Source organism: Diaphorina citri, unplaced genomic scaffold (assembly GCF_000475195.1).
Source record: "Diaphorina citri unplaced genomic scaffold, Diaci psyllid genome assembly version 1.1 scaffold49, whole genome shotgun sequence".
In the NCBI taxonomy this organism is placed as follows: Eukaryota; Metazoa; Arthropoda; class Insecta; order Hemiptera; family Psyllidae; genus Diaphorina; species Diaphorina citri.
The window spans coordinates 338,964-361,616 of record NW_007377486.1 but is presented as its reverse complement, the minus strand read 5'-3'; the positions used below and the strand labels follow the sequence as shown (position 1 = coordinate 361,616).

Genomic DNA, 22,653 nt, shown 5'->3' with positions numbered 1-22,653 from the left:
TTTCTATCATGGAGCTCATCTTCTATTTTGGTTTTACAATTCTCAGACACTGCCAGTTGATGACGTAAAGCTTCCCATAGAAACTTTTTTTTTTACAGGTTTGATATTGATAGAGGGAACTGTAAGAAACGAAATGAAAGATATCTCAGTATTGTAGCATTTGTAGCTTTAGAAGTAAAGTACTGAATTTAACCTTAGGGCCTTAGGGAATTTGCGAGTTATGTGCAAGGCAGGCTATTATTTTAATCCGACATTTTTTCTTTACTGAATTTAACCTTAGGGCCTTAGGGAATTTGCGAGTTATGTGCAAGGCAGGCTATTATTTTAATCCGACATTTTTTCTTTCTCTCTCGGCGTATAACATTCCTTTCCAAACAGAAATTTGGCAATAACGAGTCTGTTGTTGCTTGGCAACTCCTAATTTAACGAGCAAGGAGGAGAGAGAACAAAAAAGGTTTCGGATATGTAGGTATATTGTAGGTACATATAATGTAAAAAACGTGAGAACTTGAATGGTTTCTGATTTGAGATGTTTCGTTCGGTATGGGCACCAGGGTATTAGGAGAATCTTTATGAAATGAAGATGATAATTCACGAAACAAACAAATCAAACAAATTAAAAATCGACGAGTGAAAACTTGGAACTCCCTTCGCTGGTTCAATAATTCAATAAGTAGATATAAGAATATAGCTATAGGTAGAGAGGTATTAGGTAGTATTACCTACTGTGGTTTTGGATTTCAATTCCTGATTCACAAGGTAGGTAGATATTATCATGTGATACCTACTTACTGGTATAAATATTTATAAAGTAAGTACTTACTAGTTAAAGTCCCTGTAAGTAGTCAATACTGGTTCGTAGGTACTTAGTGTAAATCGAATGGTACGGTGATTCCCTTGAGTTTATACAATTCGCAATGACTCACCATACCAGAGTAGGTAACAACTCAACCCATAGTATACACCTACCTCTACCAACACACATGGTACTTGAGATATTGACAGAGTGTGCTATTAATACTAGATATATAGAGATAGGTCAATAGATAAGAATCATTAGAATAGATGAGTCAGAATGCATCATACCTGGGCGGAAGTGTTAAATACATGGGAAATACTTGTGGGTACTCCCAAGATGAGGTTCTGTAGCTATAGGTAGAGAGGTAGTACAGTCGAACCTGGATATAAGAGAAAATTTTCTGGGCCCTTCATGCTGAACCTCGATGTAGTGGAAGAGAAAAAAAGGGTGGTCCCCTGGATTCTCTTATATCCAGGTTCGACTGTATTACCTACTGTAGTTTTAGATTTCAATTCCTGATTCACAAGGTAAGTAGATATTATCATGTGATACTGGTATATTTATAAAGTAAGTAATAGTTACAGTCCCTGTAAGTAGTCAATACTAGTTCGTAGGTACTTAAGAACTAATGAATATTATGAATACTAAGTGCACACTCATCTTATTACTTTATTTATTCATCCAGCAACTGGACTTTCAATCCATTGTGTTATAGAACTCATTGTATTGTTATCTGTTCCAGGTGATAATGAAGATGTGATAACAAACTATTTCTCCCGGAGAGCTAAGAAGTATGGACTACTCAGCTTTTTCAACTATGCCAAGGAATCCATATTGCCTCAGCGATCTAAGAAAGTTTTTTGAAACTCATATGAGATTCTCTCGCCACATTTCTAGTCTTCTGGTTCTGAATCAAATCTGATTAGCTCACAGGGTAATCCTTGTTATTGTTAACTACTATTGGGCAAATGCTATTAGATGTTGAACATGTTTGCCAAGTATCATTAAAATCAGACAAACTGTTAGAGAGTTATGGTGAAACAAGTGATCAAGCAAACTAATGAATATTATGAATACTAAGTGCACACTCATCTTATTACTTTATTTATTCATCCAGCAACTGGACTTTCAATCCATTGTGTTGTTATTATTTCAATTCCTGATTCACAAGGTAAGTAGATATTATCATGTGATACTGGTATATTTATAAAGTAAGTAATAGTTACAGTCCCTGTAAGTAGTCAATACTAGTTCGTAGGTACTTTAGACTTAGTTTACACTGATAGGTTAGCAAGTAAGTCGCTACCAGCTTTTTCAACTATGCCAAGGAATCCATATTGCCTCAGCGATCTAAGAAAGTTTTTTGAAACTCATATGAGATTCTCTCGCCACATATCTAGTCTTCTGGTTCTGAATCAAATCTGATTAGCTCACAGGGTAATCCTTGTTATTGTTAACTACCTTACTACCTCAATAGTACAGTTCCCAGCTGTAGCTGCTGTTACAGCGAGTTGTCTCAGTTCCCAGCTGTAGCTGCTGTTACAGCGAGTTGTCTCAGTTCCCAGCTGTAGCTGCTGTTACAGCGAGTTGTCTCAGTTCCCAGCTGTAGCTGCTGTTACAGCGAGTTGTCTCAGTTCCCAGCTGTAGCTGCTGTTACAGCGAGTTGTCTCAGTTCCCAGCTGTAGCTGCTGTTACAGCGAGTTGTCTCAGTTCCCAGCTGTAGCTGCTGTTACAGCGAGTTGTCTCAGTTTCCAGCTGTAGCTGCTGTTACAGCGAGCTGTCTCAGTTGTTTGAGTACAGTTTCAAGTAGTTTCTTCTTATCTCGTTCACTTTTTTTCAGTGCAGAGAACACACTTTTCTTATCTGCTTCTCTCAATCTGAAAACAAAACACAAACATCTCATCAAACATTATTGAATTTAACTCCACGATTTCACTTTTAGTTTACTTCTTTGTTCCACCATAACTTTCACCTATTAGTCCTTAAACACAAAGAAAATTTGCTGTGAATTGACAACTCATTTTTTCGGGTGGGTTTAGTACCTACAATAAATGAAGATAAACACTGCTATAGACTCTACAAATGTATAAATTCTGGTAGGAGCACTTACTTTTCCAAGAGTATAATGGCGGTGTTGGGATTCACATATTCCGTAGTTTATTCGATCGTGATTAGAGAAAATCAGTACCTATGTACCTACCTAATTTGTTTAAAATTCAGTTTATTATTATTCTTGATTTGATTTTTTTTTTTTTTACTTTCATGTAATGATTTAAAATCAAGACTAAAGCCCGTTCTCCCTTTATTCCCAATATAATGCTTAAGTCACCCATCCATTTATTGCCCTTCCTCGGCGTAGCTTAACATAGGTAACGCTGAAACCGGTCTTAAATTAACGACTGAAGTGTTATCTAAAACTTTTTCGCTTTGAGTTCATAGGTCGTCGTGACAATCGCACAAAAAAAAGTCACAAAACTCAAAATGCTCAAAATTGAAAGATAATACATTTGTTCAACACCTGACTTCTCTGCATCAAGGATTAACACTGTCCTTACCAATCAATTCAATTCAGTTCATCACGACCTTGTTACTGAATCACGATGATGATTACCTACTTGATTATTATTAGGTTTGTTTGATTGAATTGCTCAAGTATCCCGTATTACGAATCTAATAGCGCTCATCATCTGATCTGAATCATCTGTTGCGTTATTGTGCAGATGATATTATGATGATTTGAAGCAAGTGATACCCTATGGTCCCTGTACCGTACGTCTTGTCTTCTTCAGACGACAGACCCCACTTCCTACCAAACCTATTCGATGAGAAATGTAGCGTCAAATACATAGTATAGAAATAAGAAATGGTTATTATTTATAGATTTTTAATATTTGGGTTTATTTCTTATACTATTGAGCCTATTGGAAAAGTTCAGTAGTTCGGTCTGTTGATGTTGATGTAGCATGGAAGTATTCCGTTTGTTGATAGGTGGTGTAGGGTTAGGACAAGGACATGGTCCTGGCTTGGGGTAGAGACGCCCTGGGGAGGCCTGGGTATCTTGAGACCTGGGGAAGTCCCGACGTACACTGGACGGGGGACAGGTGGTGTCTAGTGGATACCGCCGACAGGGTGATCCTAATCTATCCCGCTGATCACCACTAGATACATGGTTGTTGTATCTTGCAGTAGTGATCTCTTTCCTAATGTCTTCAATATTCCGATGAAATGCTTCATTCTCCTCCTGCTCCTCATGCAACTTTCTCATGAGGAATTCTACCTTTTCACTCAGCCCGGTGATTTCTTCCTGATATCTTTGGTTACTCAGACACACCTCATGCATTTCAGTTTTAGTTTGTCGCAAGACATCTTCCAGGTTGGCGGAATGACACCTTTCCTTGTTCAGTTGATCTTGTATAGTCGCAATGATTCCTTTTCTATCATGGAGCTCATCTTCTATCTTGGTTTTACAATTCTCAGACACTGCCAGTTGATGACGTAAAGCTTCTTTCTGCATGAGTAATTGCTGTAGAGATTCCTGACATCGGGTAAGTTCTTCACTCTGATGATACTTCTCCTCCCGTGCACATTGCAGTTGTCCTTCTAGTTGTGACGTCAGACAGGACAACTCCTGGAGTTTCCCTTCCAAGGATTTGATCACACATTCCTTGTCTTGAATACAAGCTTCCAAGCGCATGATTTCCTTCTCCGCTTCAGTCAACTGTTGTCTGCAACGCTTCAGATCAGTGTCCAGGATTTGATTGCTGTTCTCGAGAGCAGCAGTTTCCTGACTGATGAATTTCAAATGTTTAAGCAGATCTACTCGTTCCTTCTCCTTTCTGTTTAGCATATCATCCATTTGTTTTACATCGCAGCAATATTGCTGCACCTGACGCTTCAACTCTTCAACATCTGTGTTGGTAGCATCGAGTAATCGTTTGGAATGTAGCGCCTCCTGTGTGGCTTGATAGAGATCCATCTGCAGACGTTTGTTCTCACACAAAGCATTGTTTCGTTCTACTTCAAGATCTCGGATCTCTGCCCTCAGATGCTCCATGTACCTAGCTGAGTTCTAACTGGTAGAATTTAATAAAGGCAACGAGGGATTTTGATGAGACAAACTCACATACGTAGATATCGACACTCCCACCAACACGAGATACTCTACCTCCTTATATCATTAGCACGAGTCTTTCTGAAGCAACTCTATACCTACTGAGCACATAATCCTTTGTGTAGGTATAGGTAATCGTGTTCTCCAGAAAAGCAATCAAGACAAGTACCAGTTTATTCACGGAAATGAATAGCTCTCATTCTGGGGTAGAATATTTACATCCTTCTTTACTTTCTATCTATCTCATATTAGAGTTGGTCTACTATACTATCTACTTTAGTTAGAGTCTAGAGTGAGAGTTTGAAATGTGTCTACAGATTAGAATAAATTGTTATAGAAATTGTTCAAAGGTCGTGAATATTCTATCTATCTCATATTAGAGTTGGTCTACTATACTATCTACTTTAGTTAGAGTCTAGAGTGAGAGTTTGAAATGTGTCTACAGATTGGAATAAATTGTTATAGAAATTGTTCAAAGGTCGTGAATGAAGTAAGAAATAAAGTAGTACTGTACCTAGACCAAGAGAAAGGGAATGTGGACCTGGGTCTTTATGTTAGAGTGGATTACTTTATACGCCTCGTAGTAGTAGGATAAGTATTCAGTCTCGTGAGGACAATATTGAGAACCAAGTTTAAATTGGCATTTTTCAAAAGTTGTGACGTAATACTACAAAGGAAAAAACCTTGAGGAACATTGCATGACTTATAACATCCGGAATGACGTTATTTCGACGTCAAGATTGCTTTCTGTAATAAGCTTCAGACTAGAACCGTTTGGGCGTTTGGTCATCCCAGGAACTCACATATTTATATGAACTAGAGTGAGAGTTTGAAATGTGTCTACAGATTAGAATAAATTGTTATAGAAATTGTTCAAAGGTCGTGAATGAAGTAAGAAATAAAGGAGTACTGTACCTAGACCAAGAGAAAGGGAATGTGGACCTGGGTCTTTACGTTAGAGTGGATTACTTTATACGCCTCGTAGTAGTAGCTACATTTCTGCATAAGTAATTGCTGTAGAGATTCCTGACATCGGGTAAGTTCTTCACTCTGATGATACTTCTCCTCCCGTGCACATTGCAGTTGTCCTTCTAGTTGTGACGTCAGACAGGACAACTCCTGGAGTTTCCCTTCCAAGGATTTGATCACACATTCCTTGTCTTGAATACAAGCTTCCAAGCGCATGATTTCCTTCTCCGCTTCAGTCAACTGTTGTCTGCAACGCTTCAGATCAGTGTCCAGGATTTGATTGCTGTTCTCGAGAGCAGCAGTTTCCTGACTGATGAATTTCAAATGTTTAAGCAGATCTACTCGTTCCTTCTCCTTTCTGTTTAGCATATCATCCATTTGTTTTACATCGCAGCAATATTGCTGCACCTGACGCTTCAACTCTTCAACATCTGTGTTGGTAGCATCGAGTAATCGTTTGGAATGTAGCGCCTCCTGTGTGGCTTGATAGAGATCCATCTGCAGACGTTTGTTCTCACACAAAGCATTGTTTCGTTCTACTTCAAGATCTCGGATCTCTGCCCTCAGATGCTCCATGTACCTAGCTGAGTTCTAACTGGTAGAATTTAATAAAGGCAACGAGGGATTTTGATGAGACAAACTCACATACGTAGATCAATACCTACAGAAAATAAGAGAGCGATAAATGATTGGCTGGAATTTCATCTAAAAACCTAAGCTTGGACATAAGAACAACAGGAACAGACACATTAGTTGAATCCAACTTGAATGTGTAGGTAGTGAACAAATGGACTGACACTTTGTTATGAATTTGATCAGTAGAAAAAGATTAACAAGTAAAAAATAAAGAAACCTAATACTTAATATTTCACCTGTAGTAAGTACCTACTAAAATTAATTTTATGAATGAAATAATCAAGGATGAGTTCCCAAGTAGAAAATTCATAGTAAAATTAGACATGTAGGTAAGTAAGTATACCTAATACCTGTAGCTATCTCAACTTGACTGACAGACAATACTAGCACTTCACTTGGAGTGCCAAATATTATGACTAACATTATTACTACCAACCCGACTTACGAGTAACTAACGTGCGACATAACTGTACCTATCTACATAATAACGTTAGCGTAAGGGAGAGTAGGTGGACAATGTGCATAGTCATAGACGTAGAGAGAACTTACCAATGAAATGAAGTTTGTCAAATATGACGTAGCTAGTGATTGATGTAGCCTGAATATTGAATTATCAAAGTACAGGGTCAAGTGTCCTCTGCTACGCCTTGTGGTAGGTGTTAGATTGTTACTTGGTATTTCATGTGTAGGTGCTAGACTAGGAACTTGCTATTTTATGTCTAAATTATCTTCTAAACAACAATAATGGTGCTCATTTATACTGATCGGACTGAAAAGTCCCTTTACTTTACTACAACAGTACCAAGGTATGTACCTACCATTGCACCTAGACTAATATTATATTGGTTACTGTTGGAGTTTTCTTCTGTACATGTGTCTTATGTCTGTTTGGTTTTGTGATAAGGTGAGGCTCATAATAAAAGTCACACGGGAAGAATATGTCTCATGTTCTCCCTCGCTTCTATAGGTAGGATCACAATACTGCCATTATTATGAAACGATTCCTAAGTTGTAGCTCTTCAAGATTTATCCTTATCACTTGATTCCCTCACACTAAGTAATCTGATATGTGATATGACGTAGTCAATACTTACTTCATGATTATGACGTATACAAATCAAGTGGGTAAGTAAAGTACCTATTTTATCAAAGAAAATGTAGAGATAACAGATACCTAAATAGATGGACCATTCATCAGGTACGTCACAAAATAATAACGAAATTTCATTGACAAAAGATAAGAGACATAGATATGTACAATCAATCAGAATGACAATAATACAAGATGAGTCACGCGTAGAAATTGCTGATAAAAGTGATTAAATGTTTTCACCGTTATCTGCTAAATGATTCGCTGCTATTATTTCCTGTAAAGTACATTGCTTACGTCTAGTATTCAACACTCCATGCTGATTTGACATCACTGAGATTGTGATTATTGTCAATACCAATATCAGAGTCCTATTAGTATGCAGTAGGTATAGCTGATAGCATATGTTGATATACCTCCCTGAGCCCTACATACGTACGTACTACGTATATTATTACTGGAAGAAATGCTGGAGATTCCACGTGATGACAAAGTATCTACTTTGGTTACTTTTAGCACTTGATTGATCAGTGTAATTAATCGAGGCACACCTGAAAATAATCTCATAGCAACACCACTAAGTATGTACCTATGTACTTACTGAAACACCCATGCTGAGTTCAAAATACATAAGTAGGTATGCTTAGTGTGAAAGCACGCTAATAAAGAAGATTCTTGAAGGGAACATGAAGAGTCTCATAGACATTCTAGACTTCTTAACAGTACCTTTACTAATCTATGTACTTACTGAAACACCCATGCTGAGTTCAAAATACATAAGTAGGTATGCTTAGTGTGAAAGCACGCTAATAAAGAAGATTCTTAAAGGGAACATGAAGAGTCTCATAGACATTCTAGACTTCTTAACAGTACCTTTAATAAATTCCGCTGCTCCAGGCAGGAGAAACAAAAGCTTATGGTGCCAATATGTATAATTCCACATACCTATGAAGTGAATAGGTGTACCTAAAGGACTTATAACCAGGGAAGTAGTACGTAATGGTTGTCGGTACCTACCGAACTTTGCCTTTTCTAACTATACTTCTACTTACTTAGTATAACGTATAGATAGGTATCTCACTCACAAGGACTTATAACCAGGGAAGTAGTACGTAATGGTTGTCGGTACCTACCGAACTTTGCCTTTTCTAACTATACTTCTACTTACTTAGTATAAATAGGTATCTCACTCACAAGGTACCCCTTTGAACACTATAGACCTACTTCGTTCCAAAACTTGAATACCTCTTCCCTTCTAGTATGAACCAGGTACCTAAGGTAAGAGTTGCCATTATAGAAGAACTTGAGTTCATTGCATTGGGGAACTTGCAGCTTTTAGAACTTTCTAACCAGATTCCGTATAAATCATGGAGCTTGGACCATGTTGAGTTCATTGCATTGGGGAACTTGCAGCTTTTAGAACTTTCTAACCAGATTCCGTATAAATCATGGAGCTTGGACCATGTTCTTGCACTTGATACAGTGCTAGTGCTAGAGAGTATCAAGACAAGTACCAGTTTATTCACGGAAATGAATAGCTCTCATTCTGGGGTAGAATATTTACATCCTTCTTTACTTACTTAGATTGGGTATATCTAACATTTACCTTTCATGTTTGTCCTCGAGGATCTATTTGAAAACAATCTATGCCTACCTAGATTGGGTATATCTAACATTTACCTTTCATGTTTGTCCTCGAGGATCTATTTGAAAACAATATACATAGTTACTGCCGTGTTCTCACTATTCTTATTAGTTCTGCAAAGTGCGGGAAACACACCTAAGATATATTATATGTAGAAGTACTTCTTTACTTACTTAGATTGCCTATGCCTACCTAGATTGGGTATATCTAACATTTACCTTTCATGTTTGTCCTCGAGGATCTATTTGTAAACAATATACATAGTTATTGCCGTGTTCTCACTATTCTTATTAGTTCTGCAAAGTGCGGGAAACACACCTAAGATATATTCTAGATATGTAGAAGTATTTATCGACACTCCCACCAACACGAGATACTCTACCTCCTTATGTCTCTATGCCTACCTAGATTGGGTATATCTAACATTTACCTTTCATGTTTGTCCTCGAGGATCTATTTGAAAACAATATACATAGTTACTGTTCTCACTATTCTTATTAGTTCTGCAAAGTGCGGGAAACACACCTAAGATATATTATAATATGTAGAAGTGTTTATCGACACTCCCACCAACACGAGATACTCTACCTCCTTATATCATTAGCACGAGTCTTTCTGAAGCAACTCTATACCTACTGAGCACACAATCCTTTGTGTAGGTATAGGTAATCGTGTTCTCCAGAAAAGCCCAGAATAAGGCGGCAAAACTATGACGTCATATTGTAGACAACAAACCTTACAAAAACAAAGCATGATCTAATATTCGCGGTGACGTGACGGTAAAAATATTTTAAAATGCGAAATACTTATAACCAGGGAAGTAGTACGTAATGGTTGTCGGTACCTACCGAACTTTGCCTTTTCTAACTATACTTCTACTTACTTAGTATAAGACTATAAGGTATAAATAGGTATCTCACTCACAAGGTATTATTAGGCAATGAAAAGTAAATCTTGTTTAGGTTACTCCACTAAAAAAGCAAAGTTAACAAAAAATCTCTATAAACACTTAGTGAGACTGTAAGTTCAGTGAATGTCTCTAATCTAATATTGTATTGATAAGGTTTGCTTTGTCTGCCGGGGGGCAACGTCCATCTTGTACCTGCATAGCTCAGTGTAAAAGTGAACATTTCACTTTCATGTCTATAATATGACCTCTTCGGTGTTTACTTCTTTTCTGACTGTAGTTCTGAAGAGGAACACTTGTTGTATTTGTAGTTCTGAAGAGGAACACCTGTTGTATTTGTAGTTCTGAAGAGGATCGTCTGTTGTATTTGTAGTCCTGAAGAGGAACACCTGTTGTATTTGTAGTCCTGAAGAGGAACACCAGTTGTATTTGTAGTTCTGAAGAGGAACACCTGTTGTATTTGTAGTTCTGAAGAGGAACACCTGTTATGTTTATAGTTCTGAAGAGGAACACCTGGTGTATTGATAGTTCTGAAGAGGTACACCTGTTGTATTTGTAGTTCTGAAGAGGATCACCTGTTGTATTTGCTGTCCTGAAGAGGAACATTTGTGGTTCTGAAGAGGATCACCTGTTGTATTTGTAGTTCTGAAGAGGATCACCTGTTGTATTTGTAGGAACACCTGTTATGTTTATAGTTCTGAAGAGGAAGACCTGTTGTGTTTGTAGTTCTGAAGAGGAACACCTGTTGTATTTGTAGCGCTGAAGAGGAACACCTGGTGTATTGATAGTTCTGAAGAGGTACACCTGTTGTATTTTTAGTTCTGAAGAGGATCACCTGTTGTATTTGCTGTCCTGAAGAGGAACAAATGTTGTATTGATAGTTCTTGAAGAGGAACACTTGTTGTATTTGTAGTTCTGAAGAGGAACACCTGTTGTATTTGTAGTTCTGGAGAGGAACACCTGATGTATTTGTGGTTCTGAAGAGGAACACCTGTTGTATTTGTAGTTCTGAAGAGGATCACCTGTTGTATTTGTAGTTCTGAAGAGGATGACCTGTTGTATTTGTAGGAACACCTGTTATGTTTATAGTTCTGAAGAGGAAGACCTGTTGTGTTTGTAGTTCTAAAGAGGAACACCTGTTGTATTTGTAGCGCTGAAGAGGAACACCTGGTGTATTGATAGTTCTGAAGAGGTACACCTGTTGTATTTGTAGTTCTGAAGAGGATCACCTGATGTATTTGCTGTCCTGAAGAGGAACAAAAAATGTTGTATTGATAGTTCTGAAGAGCATCACCTGTTGTATTTGCTGTCCTGAAGAGGATCACCTGTTGTATTTGTACTTGGTTCTGAAGAGGTAAAAATATGCACCAGACAGGACATTCACATATTCTAAAGGCTGAACTTGACCATAGGCTTAACACAAAGTTTAGGTGAAAGTTAATGCCTAAGTATAGGTTGTAACGTGGGTTTTATGTACAAATGTACTGAAGTAAACCTATTTAATAAGTACTACTAAAGTACTTACATACATTTTGGAAAAAGATGTTTATTGAAATCGCAGCATTCTCCAGGCTGAACTTGACCATAGGCTTAACACAAAGTTTAGGTGAAAGTTAATGCCTAAGTATAGGTTGTAACGTGGGTTTTATGTTTTATGTACAAATGTACTGAAGTAAACCTATTTAGTAAGTACTACTAAAGTACTTACTCTCGGCGTATAACATTCCTTTCCAAACAGAAATTTGGCAATAACGAGTCTGTTGTTGCTTGGCAACTCCTAATTTAACGAGCAAGGAGGAGAGAGAACAAAAAAGGTTTCGGATAAGTAGGTATATTGTAGGTATATATAATGTAAAAAACGTGAGAACTTGAATGGTTTCTGATTTGAGATGTTTCGGTTTCGCTCGGTATGGGCACCAGGGTATTAGAAGAATCTTTATGAAATGAAGATGATAATTCACGAAACAAACAAATCAAACAAAATGAAAAATCGACGAGTGAAAACTTGGAACTCCCTTCGCTGGTTCAATAATTCAATAAGTAGATATAAGAATATAGCTATAGGTAGAGAGGTAGTACAGTCGAACCTGGATATAAGAGAAAATTTTCTGGGCCCTTCATGCTGAACCTCGATGTAGTGGAAAACTGGATATAAGAGAAGAAAAGGGTGGTTCCCTGGATTCTCTTATATCCAGGTTCGACTGTATTACCTACTGTGGTTTTAGATTTCAATTCCTGATTCACAAGGTAAGTAGATATTATCATGTGATACTGGTATATTTATAAAGTAAGTAATAGTTAAAGTCCCTGTAAGTAGTCAATACTAAAATCGACGAGTGAAAACTTGGAACTCCCTTCGCTGGTTCAATAATTCAATAAGTAGATATAAGAATATAGCTATAGGTAGAGAGGTATTAGGTAGTATTACCTACTGTGGTTTTGGATTTCAATTCCTGATTCACAAGGTAGGTAGATATTATCATGTGATACCTACTTACTGGTATAAATATTTATAAAGTAAGTACTTACTAGTTAAAGTCCCTGTAAGTAGTCAATACTGGTTCGTAGGTACTTAGTGTAAATCGAATGGTACGGTGATTCCCTTGAGTTTATACAATTCGCAATGACTCACCATACCAGAGTAGGTAACAACTCAACCCATAGTACCTATACACCTACCTCTATCAACACACATGGTACTTGAGATATTGACAGAGTGTGCTGTTAATACTAGAACAACTCAATAGTACCTATACACCTACCTCTATCAACACACATGGTACTTGAGATATTGACAGAGTGTGCTGTTAATACTAGATATAGAGATAGGTCAATAAATAATAAGAATCATTAGAATAGATGAGTCAGAATGCATCATACCTGGGTGGAAGTGTTAAATACATAGGAAATACTTGTGGGTACTCCCAAGATGAGGTTCTGTGTTTCTTGGAAACATACATAAGTGATGTCAAAATGCCATGCCTATTGCCTGTAATATTGGTTAGTTTTAAATTTACCAACAGACCAACCTACTGTTTGTGAATCATCTGCATACCGATACACCCACTACTTGACTAGAACAACTAGCGTTAACTCCTAGCGACTTACTTCTTACTTGCTAACCTATCAGTGTGACCCAAGTCTAGGATGGTACCCTGCAGTTACCATTGCAAACTTTTCACCAGACTACTGTTTTCCCACAGTACCTAAGCACCCATAGTATACACCTACCTCTATCAACACACATGGTACTTGAGATATTGACAGAGTGTGCTGTTAATACTAGATATAGAGATAGGTCAATAAATAATAAGAATCATTAGAATAGATGAGTCAGAATGCATCATACCTGGGTGGAAGTGTTAAATACATAGGAAATACTTGTGGGTACTCCCAAGATGAGGTTCTGTGTTTCTTGGAAACATACATAAGTGATGTCAAAATGCCATGCCTATTGCCTGTAATATTGGTTAGTTTTAAATTTACCAACAGACCAACCTACTGTTTGTGAATCATCTGCATACCGATACACCCACTACTTGACTAGAACAACTAGCGTTAACTCCTAGCGACTTACTTCTTACTTGCTAACCTATCAGTGTGACCCAAGTCTAGGATGGTACCCTGCAGTTACCATTGCAAACTTTTCACCAGACTACTGTTTTCCCACAGTACCTAAGCACCTGATCACCTAAACGGTTTAGTAGTACGGATTTTCTTTGCTGATTTATGACGTCGCGATGTTGCGTTGAGCTATCTAATATACAAGTGGTTACATTAATTTCGAAATGATCGTAGGTAGGTAGGTACCCACAATGTACAATACATGAATACAAGGTAGGTGCACAATGAATCGCATACACATTGGAGGACGTAAATGACATTGTCGCGCGATTTTGTCGCACGACAGAGGTCGCGTTGGTGGAAATCCACCTTAATATACATGTGTTTACATTAATTTCGAAATGATCGTAGGTAGGTAGACTAGGTAGGTGTAGGTACCCACAATGTACAATACAAGGTAGGTGCACAATGAATCGCATACACATTTTGGAGGACGTAAATGCCGACGAATCAGCTAACCTATCAGTGTGACCCAAGTCTAGGATGGTACCCTGCAGTTACCATTGCAAACTTTTCACCAGACTACTGTTTTCCCACAGTAAGCACCTGATCACCTAATCCTAAACGGTTTAGTAGTAGGGATTTTCTTTGCTGATTTATGACGTCGCGATGTTGCGTTGAGCTATCTAATATACATGTGGTTAGATTAATTTCGAAATGATCGGTAGGTAGGTAGGTACCCACAATGTACAATTTAAGGTAGGTGCACAATGAATCGCATACACATTGGAGGACGTAAATGCCAAATTAAAAAATTGATCGGTAATCAATTATCCTTTATCTAATCAATAAAAAAGTTTTTTAACCCTCAATTTTTTTCGTTTCTTTTAAATTAATTCATGCAATTATTGTTAAATTGATTATTATAATAGGTTTATTTTAGTTGTGCTGTGTTGATAATTTCCAATACATCTTTGTACATACCTAATCATTTATTAAGGTACCTACCTATATTTATCGTTTACGTATACCTACTTGTTTTTGTGGAACCTTTGTGTAAATGTGTACCTACCTGTTGATTGATAAATTTGTAGTTGAGTTGTGTAGCTGTTACTTGTGTCCCCTGGATTAAAATAGAATTCACATTAAATTCGTGACATTTCGGACGTAAGGTTTCACAGCCAGGAACTTTCATCAGGTAAGTAAGAGCTTTTTTTTTTACCGACACATGAGTAGGTAAGTACTGAAATGACCGCCGCTCACACTCAGACGGTCTGACAGACCTAGTACCTAAGGGGTGTGGCCGAAAAAGCTCGAGAATAGTTGTCAGACCTTCTTGCGTAGTCGCGTCTGAGATACTCACACTCAGACGGTCTGAGGGTGAGTGGTGGGCATATTTTAGTGCTACCTAAGTTTCATAAGGAGTAAGCCTGATCGGCTCAGCGTTGTAGCTAGCTTGCCTTTTCTTGAATATCAAACCAGCTCTTAGCTCCTCAAACTGGTTCTCGCGAGGCTGAGTGGAAGAGCCAGAGAAGCACGTGAAGTTCCAAATGTTTATTATCCAAACACCAACCACGCACAACGTTTTTTAACCTTAGTGAGATCTATCGGGAACTGGTTCATTCAATATCCTAGACAAGAACGTTTACGATTTTTCTTCGATTCGTCGGCATTTACGTCCTCCAATGTGTATGCGATTCATTGTGCACCTACCTTGTATTCATGTATTGTACATTGTGGGTACCTACCTACCTACGATCATTTCGAAATTAATGGAAACACATGTATATTAGATAGCTCAACGCAACATCGCGACGTCATAAATCAGCAAAGAAAATCCGTACTACTAAACCGTTTAGGTGATCAGGTGCTTAGGTACTGTGGGAAAACAGTAGTCTGGTGAAAAGTTTGCAATGGTAACTGCAGGGTTCCCTCTTAGACTTAGGTCACACTGATAGGTTAGCAAGTAAGTCGTTAGGAGTTAAGGCTAGTTGTTCTAGTCAAGTAGTGGGTGTATCGGTATGCAGATGATTCACAAACAGTAGGTTGGTCTGTTGGTAAATTTAAAACTAACCAATATTACAGGCAATAGGCATGGCATTTTGACATCACTTATGTATGTTTCCAAGAAACACAGAACCTCATCTTGGGAGTACCCACAAGTATTTCCTATGTATTTAACACTTCCGCCCAGGTATGATGCATTCTGACTCATCTATTCTAATACATCTTATCTATTGACCTATCTCTATATCTAGTATTAATAGCACACTCTGTCAATATCTCAAGTACCATGTGTGTTGATAGAGGTAGGTGTATACTATGGGTTGAGTTGTTACCTACTCTGGTATGGTGAGTCATTGCGAATTGTATAAACTCAAGGGAATCACCGTACCATTCGATTTACACTAGAGGGAACCCTGCAGTTACCATTGCAAACTTTTCACCAGACTACTGTTTTCCCACAGTAAGCACGTGATCATCACCTAAACGGTTTAGTAGTAGGGATTTTCTTTGCTGATTTAAGACGTCGCGATGTTGCGTTGAGCTATCTAATATACATATTATTTTTAAACCGATTTTTTTTCAGGTGATCGGATTTTATCAGATCACTGTTTGAGATCAACCAATGAAATCACTGCGTGACAATGAAATTTTGAAAAAAATTCCCGGCAGAAAAATCAGCTGATGATGATGAAGAAATGTAAACAAAACAACTCTTGCTGTTGTTTTTGTCGGAACTCGGAAAGTTGAAAATCGGAAATCGGAAGCAGATTGCAGAAGTAGGTAGTACAACGGTTTCAACTAGTGAATTTTCAACAGTTTCCCAGATTATTTTTACTTTCTATTTGTGGATGTGTCTCTTGAACAAAAGTTCCAAGTTGTTTTGTAGAAACATAAACTTCCTGACAGCTCTGAGGGTACTGTTTAGAGTCACATAAAATATGTGGTTCTTTTACATCTTGTCTTGGTTTGCTATATTTCTGCAAATATGTTTTGTTGTTCTTGCTACAGGTATGTTACATGTTACATTAACACACAACACTAGAATACAAGTAAATCATGCATTATCATCATAACTTCACCCAATTCTTTATTTCTTGAATCTATTCACTCTTTATTGTACTTCAGTCACTGCTGCCTGATTCACTCGTCAGACTAGATCTCACTTCTCAAAAGAGGGGACCCTCTGCTGAGGGGTCTAATGAGATAAAATCCAATGTTTTTTTTTTTTACCAAATTAGAATAGTTGCACAAACCATTCAAAAGCTAAACCAAGTACAACTATCTGTAAAAGGTACCTATAGTCCAGTCATAGTAATTCAACAAATGATCAAAATATTTTACAAGCAATAGGATGGGAGTTGTCAATAATGTTACTTGAACAGTGAAGTGTGATAACAGTGAAGAATCATAATAATAAAACACATTGAATGCACCAGTTTCCAATAGATTACTGGAATGCTCATCCATCTTTAAAAAAAAATTGATGATACAAGTAAATCATGCATTATCATCATAACTTCACCCAATTCTTTATTTCTTGAATCTATTCACTCTTTATCGTACTTCAGTCACTGTTGCCTGATTCACTCGTCAAACAAGATCTCACTTCTCAAAAGAGGGGACCCTCTGCTGAGGGGTCTAATGAGATAAAATCCAATGTTTTTTTTTTACCAAATTAGAATAGTTGCACAAACCATTCAAAAGCTAAACCAAGTACAACTATCTGGTACCTATAGTCCAGTCATAGTAATTCAACAAATGATCAAAATATTTTACAAGCAATAGGATGGGAGTTGTCGATAATGTTACTTGAACAGTGGAGTGTGATAACAGTGAAGAATCATAATAATAAAACACATTGAATGCACCAGTTTCCAATAGATCACTGGAATGCTCATCCATCTTAAAAAAAAAAAAATGATAGAAAAAAAGTTATTTAATTTACTTTCTATTTCAGCGGCTGGATTGTACTATTTAGCTGAACTAGTTGAGGAATATTCTGTACTAGCAAAGAAAGTTATTCAATGGCTTATCATTGTAAGTATATCACAATCATTACATGAGCTATTTACCAATCCCCTGGGTTTACAATGTCAGGTTGAAATATGAAATACACATTTTTTAATACCTACTGAAAATAAAAGTGCTGAATATTGGTAACATGGTGAGATAATGGCTAATTTGCCACTTTTCCCCCCTCTTTTTTTGTGACATTGGACTTTACAGGTCTGTGTAGAAACATGTCCATCTAAACCTTATCCTCAAAGCTAATTCCTAATTTACTACATGATCTAGTACCCACTTGATTATGTGTTAAAACATAAGGATTACCCTGTGAGCTAATCAGAAAACTAATGGAAATCAACCACCATTGAATTTCTTTTTATTACTGCTTGACCCAGTCAGGGTAACATGGTGAGATAATGGCTACTTTGCCACTTTTCCCCCCTCCTTTTTTGTGACATTGGACTTTACAGGTCTGTGTAGAAGCATGTTCATCTAAACCTTAGCCTCAAAGCTAATTGCTAATTTACTACATGATCTAGTACCCACTTGATTGTTTTAAAACATAAGGATTACAGTTATTTAATTTACTTTCTATTTCAGCGGCTGGATTGTACTATTTAGCTGAACTAGTTGAGGAATATTCTGTACTAGCAAAGAAAGTCATTCAATGGCTAATCATTGTAAGTATATCACAATCATTACATGAGCTATTTACCGACCCCCTAGGTTTAAAATGTCAGGTTGAAATACACATTTGTTAATACTGAAAATAAAAGTGCTGAATATTGGTAACATGGTGAATGGTGAGATAATGGCTACTTTGCCACTTTTCCCCCTCCTTTTTTTGTGACATTGGACTTTACAGGTCTGTGTAGAAGCATGTCCATCTAAACCTTAGCCTCAAAGCTAATTGCTAATTTACTACATGATCTAGTACCCACTTGATTATGTGTTAAGTAAAACATTCAATCCTTATGTGTTAAAACATAAGGATTACCCTGTGAGCTAATCAGAAAACTTTAATGGAAATCACCCACCATTGAATTTCTTCTTATTACTGCTCGACCCAGTCAGCTAGGTAATTTAAAATTAAATTATGAGGTCCTCTCCTTAAATATATTTTTAAACAATATGTTGTATTTCTCATTCCAGATAACCCTATTGATATATGCAGGCTTCTTTTGTTTTGAAGACTTGCCAACTATTCTATTGATCTGTGGTGTATTGGCCCAAGTACTTCATTTAATCATCATTCAGAATTTTCCATATGTGTCTCTAACATCTCCAGCATTTATAGCAGCTGTTGTATTAATTGTTGTAAATCACTACTATGCTATGAGTTACTTCCAAAGCAATTACCACTCTTTTGCAGAGGTAAGATAATAGATAATTCTCAAAGTTTAACTAAAAAGATAGTCCCTTGGTTCCGATAGCAGCTGTTGTATTAATTGTTGTAAATCACTACTATGCTATGAGTTACTTCCAAAGCAATTACCACTCTTTTGCAGAGGTAAGATGATAGATAATTCTCAAAGTTTGCCTAAAACAATAGTCCCTTGGTACCACAGGAAAAACTTATCTAATTTGTTAACAAGCTATTAACACAAACTACCTACATACCTATCTAAACTTTGAAAATCAAAACTATGGCTTTTGGTTTTGTTACTTTAATTTGGGTGGGTCAAATCATGTAACTTTTTTTTTTTTTTAATCCAACCAATAAAATGATGGAATTCCTTCCCAACAGGTGATGGCATTCTTCACTCTGTGTCTATGGTTGGTACCATTCTCTTTGCTAGTGTCACTATCAGCCAATGACATGGTTTTGCCAACAGTGGCCGAAACTCGACCTCTATTAAGTAAGTTTTTAAAAAATTTAAATAACTATATTTGTTTAATGAACTGTAGAAGATTCTCTTTGCTAGTGTCACTATCAGCCAATGACATGGTTTTGCCAACAGTGGCCGAAACTCGACCTCTATTAAGTAAGTTTTTAAAAATTTTAAATAACTATATTTGTTTAATGAACTGTAGAAGAAGAAAAAAAAATGCTACCTCAGACCCTCCATAGACCCAATCAAGCCCAAGATCTATTGGGCAAATGCTATTAGATGTTGAACATGTTTGCCAAGTATCATTAAAATCAGACAAACTGTTAGAGAGTTATGGTGAAACAAGTCAAGCAAACTAAGTGCACACTCATCTTATTACTTTATTTATTCATCCAGCAACTGGACTTTCAATCCATTGTGGCTCCATGTACCTAGCTGAGTTCTAACTGGTAGAATTTAATAAAGGCAACGAGGGATTTTGATGAGACAAACTCACATACGTAGATCAATACCTACAGAAAATAAGAGAGCGATAAATGATTGGCTGGAATTTCATCTAAAAACCTAAGCTTGGACATAAGAACAACAGGAACAGACACACTTTGTTATGAATTTGAACGGTAGAAAAAGATTAACAAGTAAAAAATAAAGAGACCTAATACTTAATATTTCACCTGTAGTACCTACTGGATCAGAAAATAAGAGAGCGATAAATGATTGGCTGGAATTTCATCTAAAAACCTAAGCTTGGACATAAGAACAACAGGAACAGACACATTAGTTGAAGCCAACTTGAATGTGTAGGTAGTGAACAAATGGACTGACACTTTGTTATGAATTTGATCAGTAGAAAAAGATTAACAAGTAAAAAATAAAGAAACCTAATACTTAATATTTCACCTGTAGTAAGTACCTACTAAAATTAATTTTATGAATGAAATAATCAAGGATGAGTTCCCAAGTAGAAAATTCATAATAAAAGGTACCTACTAAAATTAATTTTATGAATGAAATAATCAAGGATGAGTTCCCAAGTAGAAAATTCATAGTAAAATTAGACATGTAGGTAAGTAAGTATACCTAATACCTGTAGCTATCTCAACTTGACTGACAGACAATACTAGCACTTCACTTGGAGTGCCAAATATTATGACTAACATTATTACTACCAACCCGACTTAACTAATGTGCGACATAACTGTAGTTACCGTAAGGGAGAGTAGGTGGACAATGTGCATAAATAGTCAAAGGTGTAGAGAGAACTGGTTAGTTTTAAATTTACCAACAGACCAACCTACTGTTTGTGAATCATCTGCATACCGATACACCCACTACTTGACTAGAACAACTAGCCTTAACTCCTAACGACTTACTTGCTAACCTATCAGTGTGACCTAAGTCTAAGAGGGAACCCTGCAGTTACCATTGCAAACTTTTCACCAGACTACTGTTTTCCCACAGTGAGCACGTGATCACCTAAACGGTTTAGTAGTACGGATTTTCTTTGCTGATTTATGACGTCGCGATGTTGCGTTGAGCTATCTAATATACCTACATGTGTTTCCATTAATTTCGAAATGATCGTAGGTAGGTAGGTACCCACAATGTACAATACAAGGTAGGTGCACAATGAATCGCATACACATTGGAGGACGTAAATCCTATCTCAACTTGACTGACAGACAATACTAGCACTTCACTTGGAGTGCCAAATATTATGACTAACATTATTACTACCAACCCGACTTACGAGTAACTAACGTGCGACATAACTGTACCTATCTACATAATAACGTTAGCGTAAGGGAGAGTAGGTGGACAATGTGCATAGTCATAGACGTAGAGAGAACTTACCAATGAAAGCAACTTTTGCCCAATTTCAGATTTTTCCCTTTACTTACTCATCAAGACCTACCATCCTGCCAAATTTCAAGTTCCTAGGACATCGGGAAGTGCTTCATAATTTTGATGAGTGAATCAGTAAGTCAGTCGTAAAATAAGCGATTTTCTAGGCCCTTTTTCTACCCCTTCCGGTCGACGAATCGAAGAAAAATCGTAAACGTTCTTGTCTAGGATATTGAATGAACCAGTTCCCGATAGATCACTAAGGTTAAAAAACGTTGTGCGTGGTTGGTGTTTGGATAATAAACATTTGGAACTTCACGTGCTTCTCTGGCTCTTCCACTTAGCCTCGCGAGAACCAGTTTATTGCCCAATTTCAGATTTTTCCCTTTACTTACTCATCAAGACCTACCATCCTGCCAAATTTCAAGTTCCTACCACATCGGGAAGTGTTTCATAATTTTGATGAGTCAGTGAGTCTTAAAATAAGCGATTTTCTAGGCCCTTTTTCTACCCCTTCCTTAAAAGCTAGACCCCCTGAGACCTTATATCGTGCCTGAGTTTTGTTTCGAAGAAATTAAATCTGAAATAATAAACACAGGAAAAGTTTTGTTGACCTCAAAGTGTGTTCCCCGTATTAAATCCGCCTGTGGGCGGAGCCCAGAGCAACTTTTGCCCAATTTCAGATTTTTCCCTTTACTTACTCATCAAGACCTACCATCCTGCCAAATTTCAAGTTCCTACCACATCGGGAAGTGCTTCATAATTTTGATGAGTCAGTCAGTCTTAAAATAAGCGATTTTCTAGGCCCCTTTTCTACCCCTTCCTTAAAAGCTAGAACTACGGAATTTCGCAGGCATAATAAGCAAGTATAGCTTAACATATGGTCCAAATTTCGTAACAATATGTGCGTAATTAACGGAGTTATGATAGGGGTAAAAATGGCTCGAAATGTTTCGTGTAATATACTCACTGGCGTGCTGAGACCGGAACTTGGCCTGGCGCACTGGCGTGTAATTTAAGGAACAAGTTCCAGGCATCCAGGCCCATGATAATTCAGCCCGATCTACCCTTCCTTAAAAGCTAGACCTTCGGAATTTTGCAGGCATAATAAGCAAGTATAGCTTAACATATGGTCCAAATTTCGTAGCAATATGTGCGTAATTAACGGAGTTATGATAGGGGTAAAAATGGCTCGAAATGTTTCGTGTAATATACACACTGGCGTGCTGAGACCGGAACTT

The 22,653-nt window shown here is 37.2% G+C and overlaps 3 protein-coding genes across 3 annotated transcripts; 1 reads left to right on the top strand and 2 right to left on the bottom strand.

Moving 5' to 3' along the window:
• Positions 1 to 3,683: 3,683 nt before the first annotated feature.
• On the bottom strand, positions 3,684 to 4,853 carry LOC108253205 (kinesin-like protein KIN-7O). Its single transcript, XM_017446734.1, has one exon. It carries the CDS (start codon positions 4,851 to 4,853, stop codon positions 3,684 to 3,686), a length of 1,170 nt encoding a protein of 389 aa, XP_017302223.1.
• Positions 4,854 to 5,825: 972 nt separating this feature from the next.
• On the bottom strand, positions 5,826 to 20,062 carry LOC103515536 (kinesin-like protein KIN-7O). Its single transcript, XM_008480474.2, has 2 exons — positions 19,995 to 20,062; positions 5,826 to 6,455 (listed from the first exon to the last, which is right to left on the bottom strand). The coding sequence occupies exon 2, from the start codon at positions 6,453 to 6,455 to the stop codon at positions 5,826 to 5,828; it is 630 nt and encodes a 209-aa protein (XP_008478696.1). The 5' UTR covers positions 19,995 to 20,062.
• LOC103515529 (protein TEX261) lies at positions 16,470 to 20,013 on the top strand. The gene is made up of 5 exons (XM_026827958.1): positions 16,470 to 16,736; positions 18,336 to 18,415; positions 18,888 to 19,109; positions 19,483 to 19,594; positions 19,964 to 20,013. The coding sequence occupies exons 1-5, from the start codon at positions 16,667 to 16,669 to the stop codon at positions 20,011 to 20,013; spliced, it is 534 nt and encodes a 177-aa protein (XP_026683759.1). The 5' UTR covers positions 16,470 to 16,666.
• Positions 20,063 to 22,653: the final 2,591 nt, after the last annotated feature.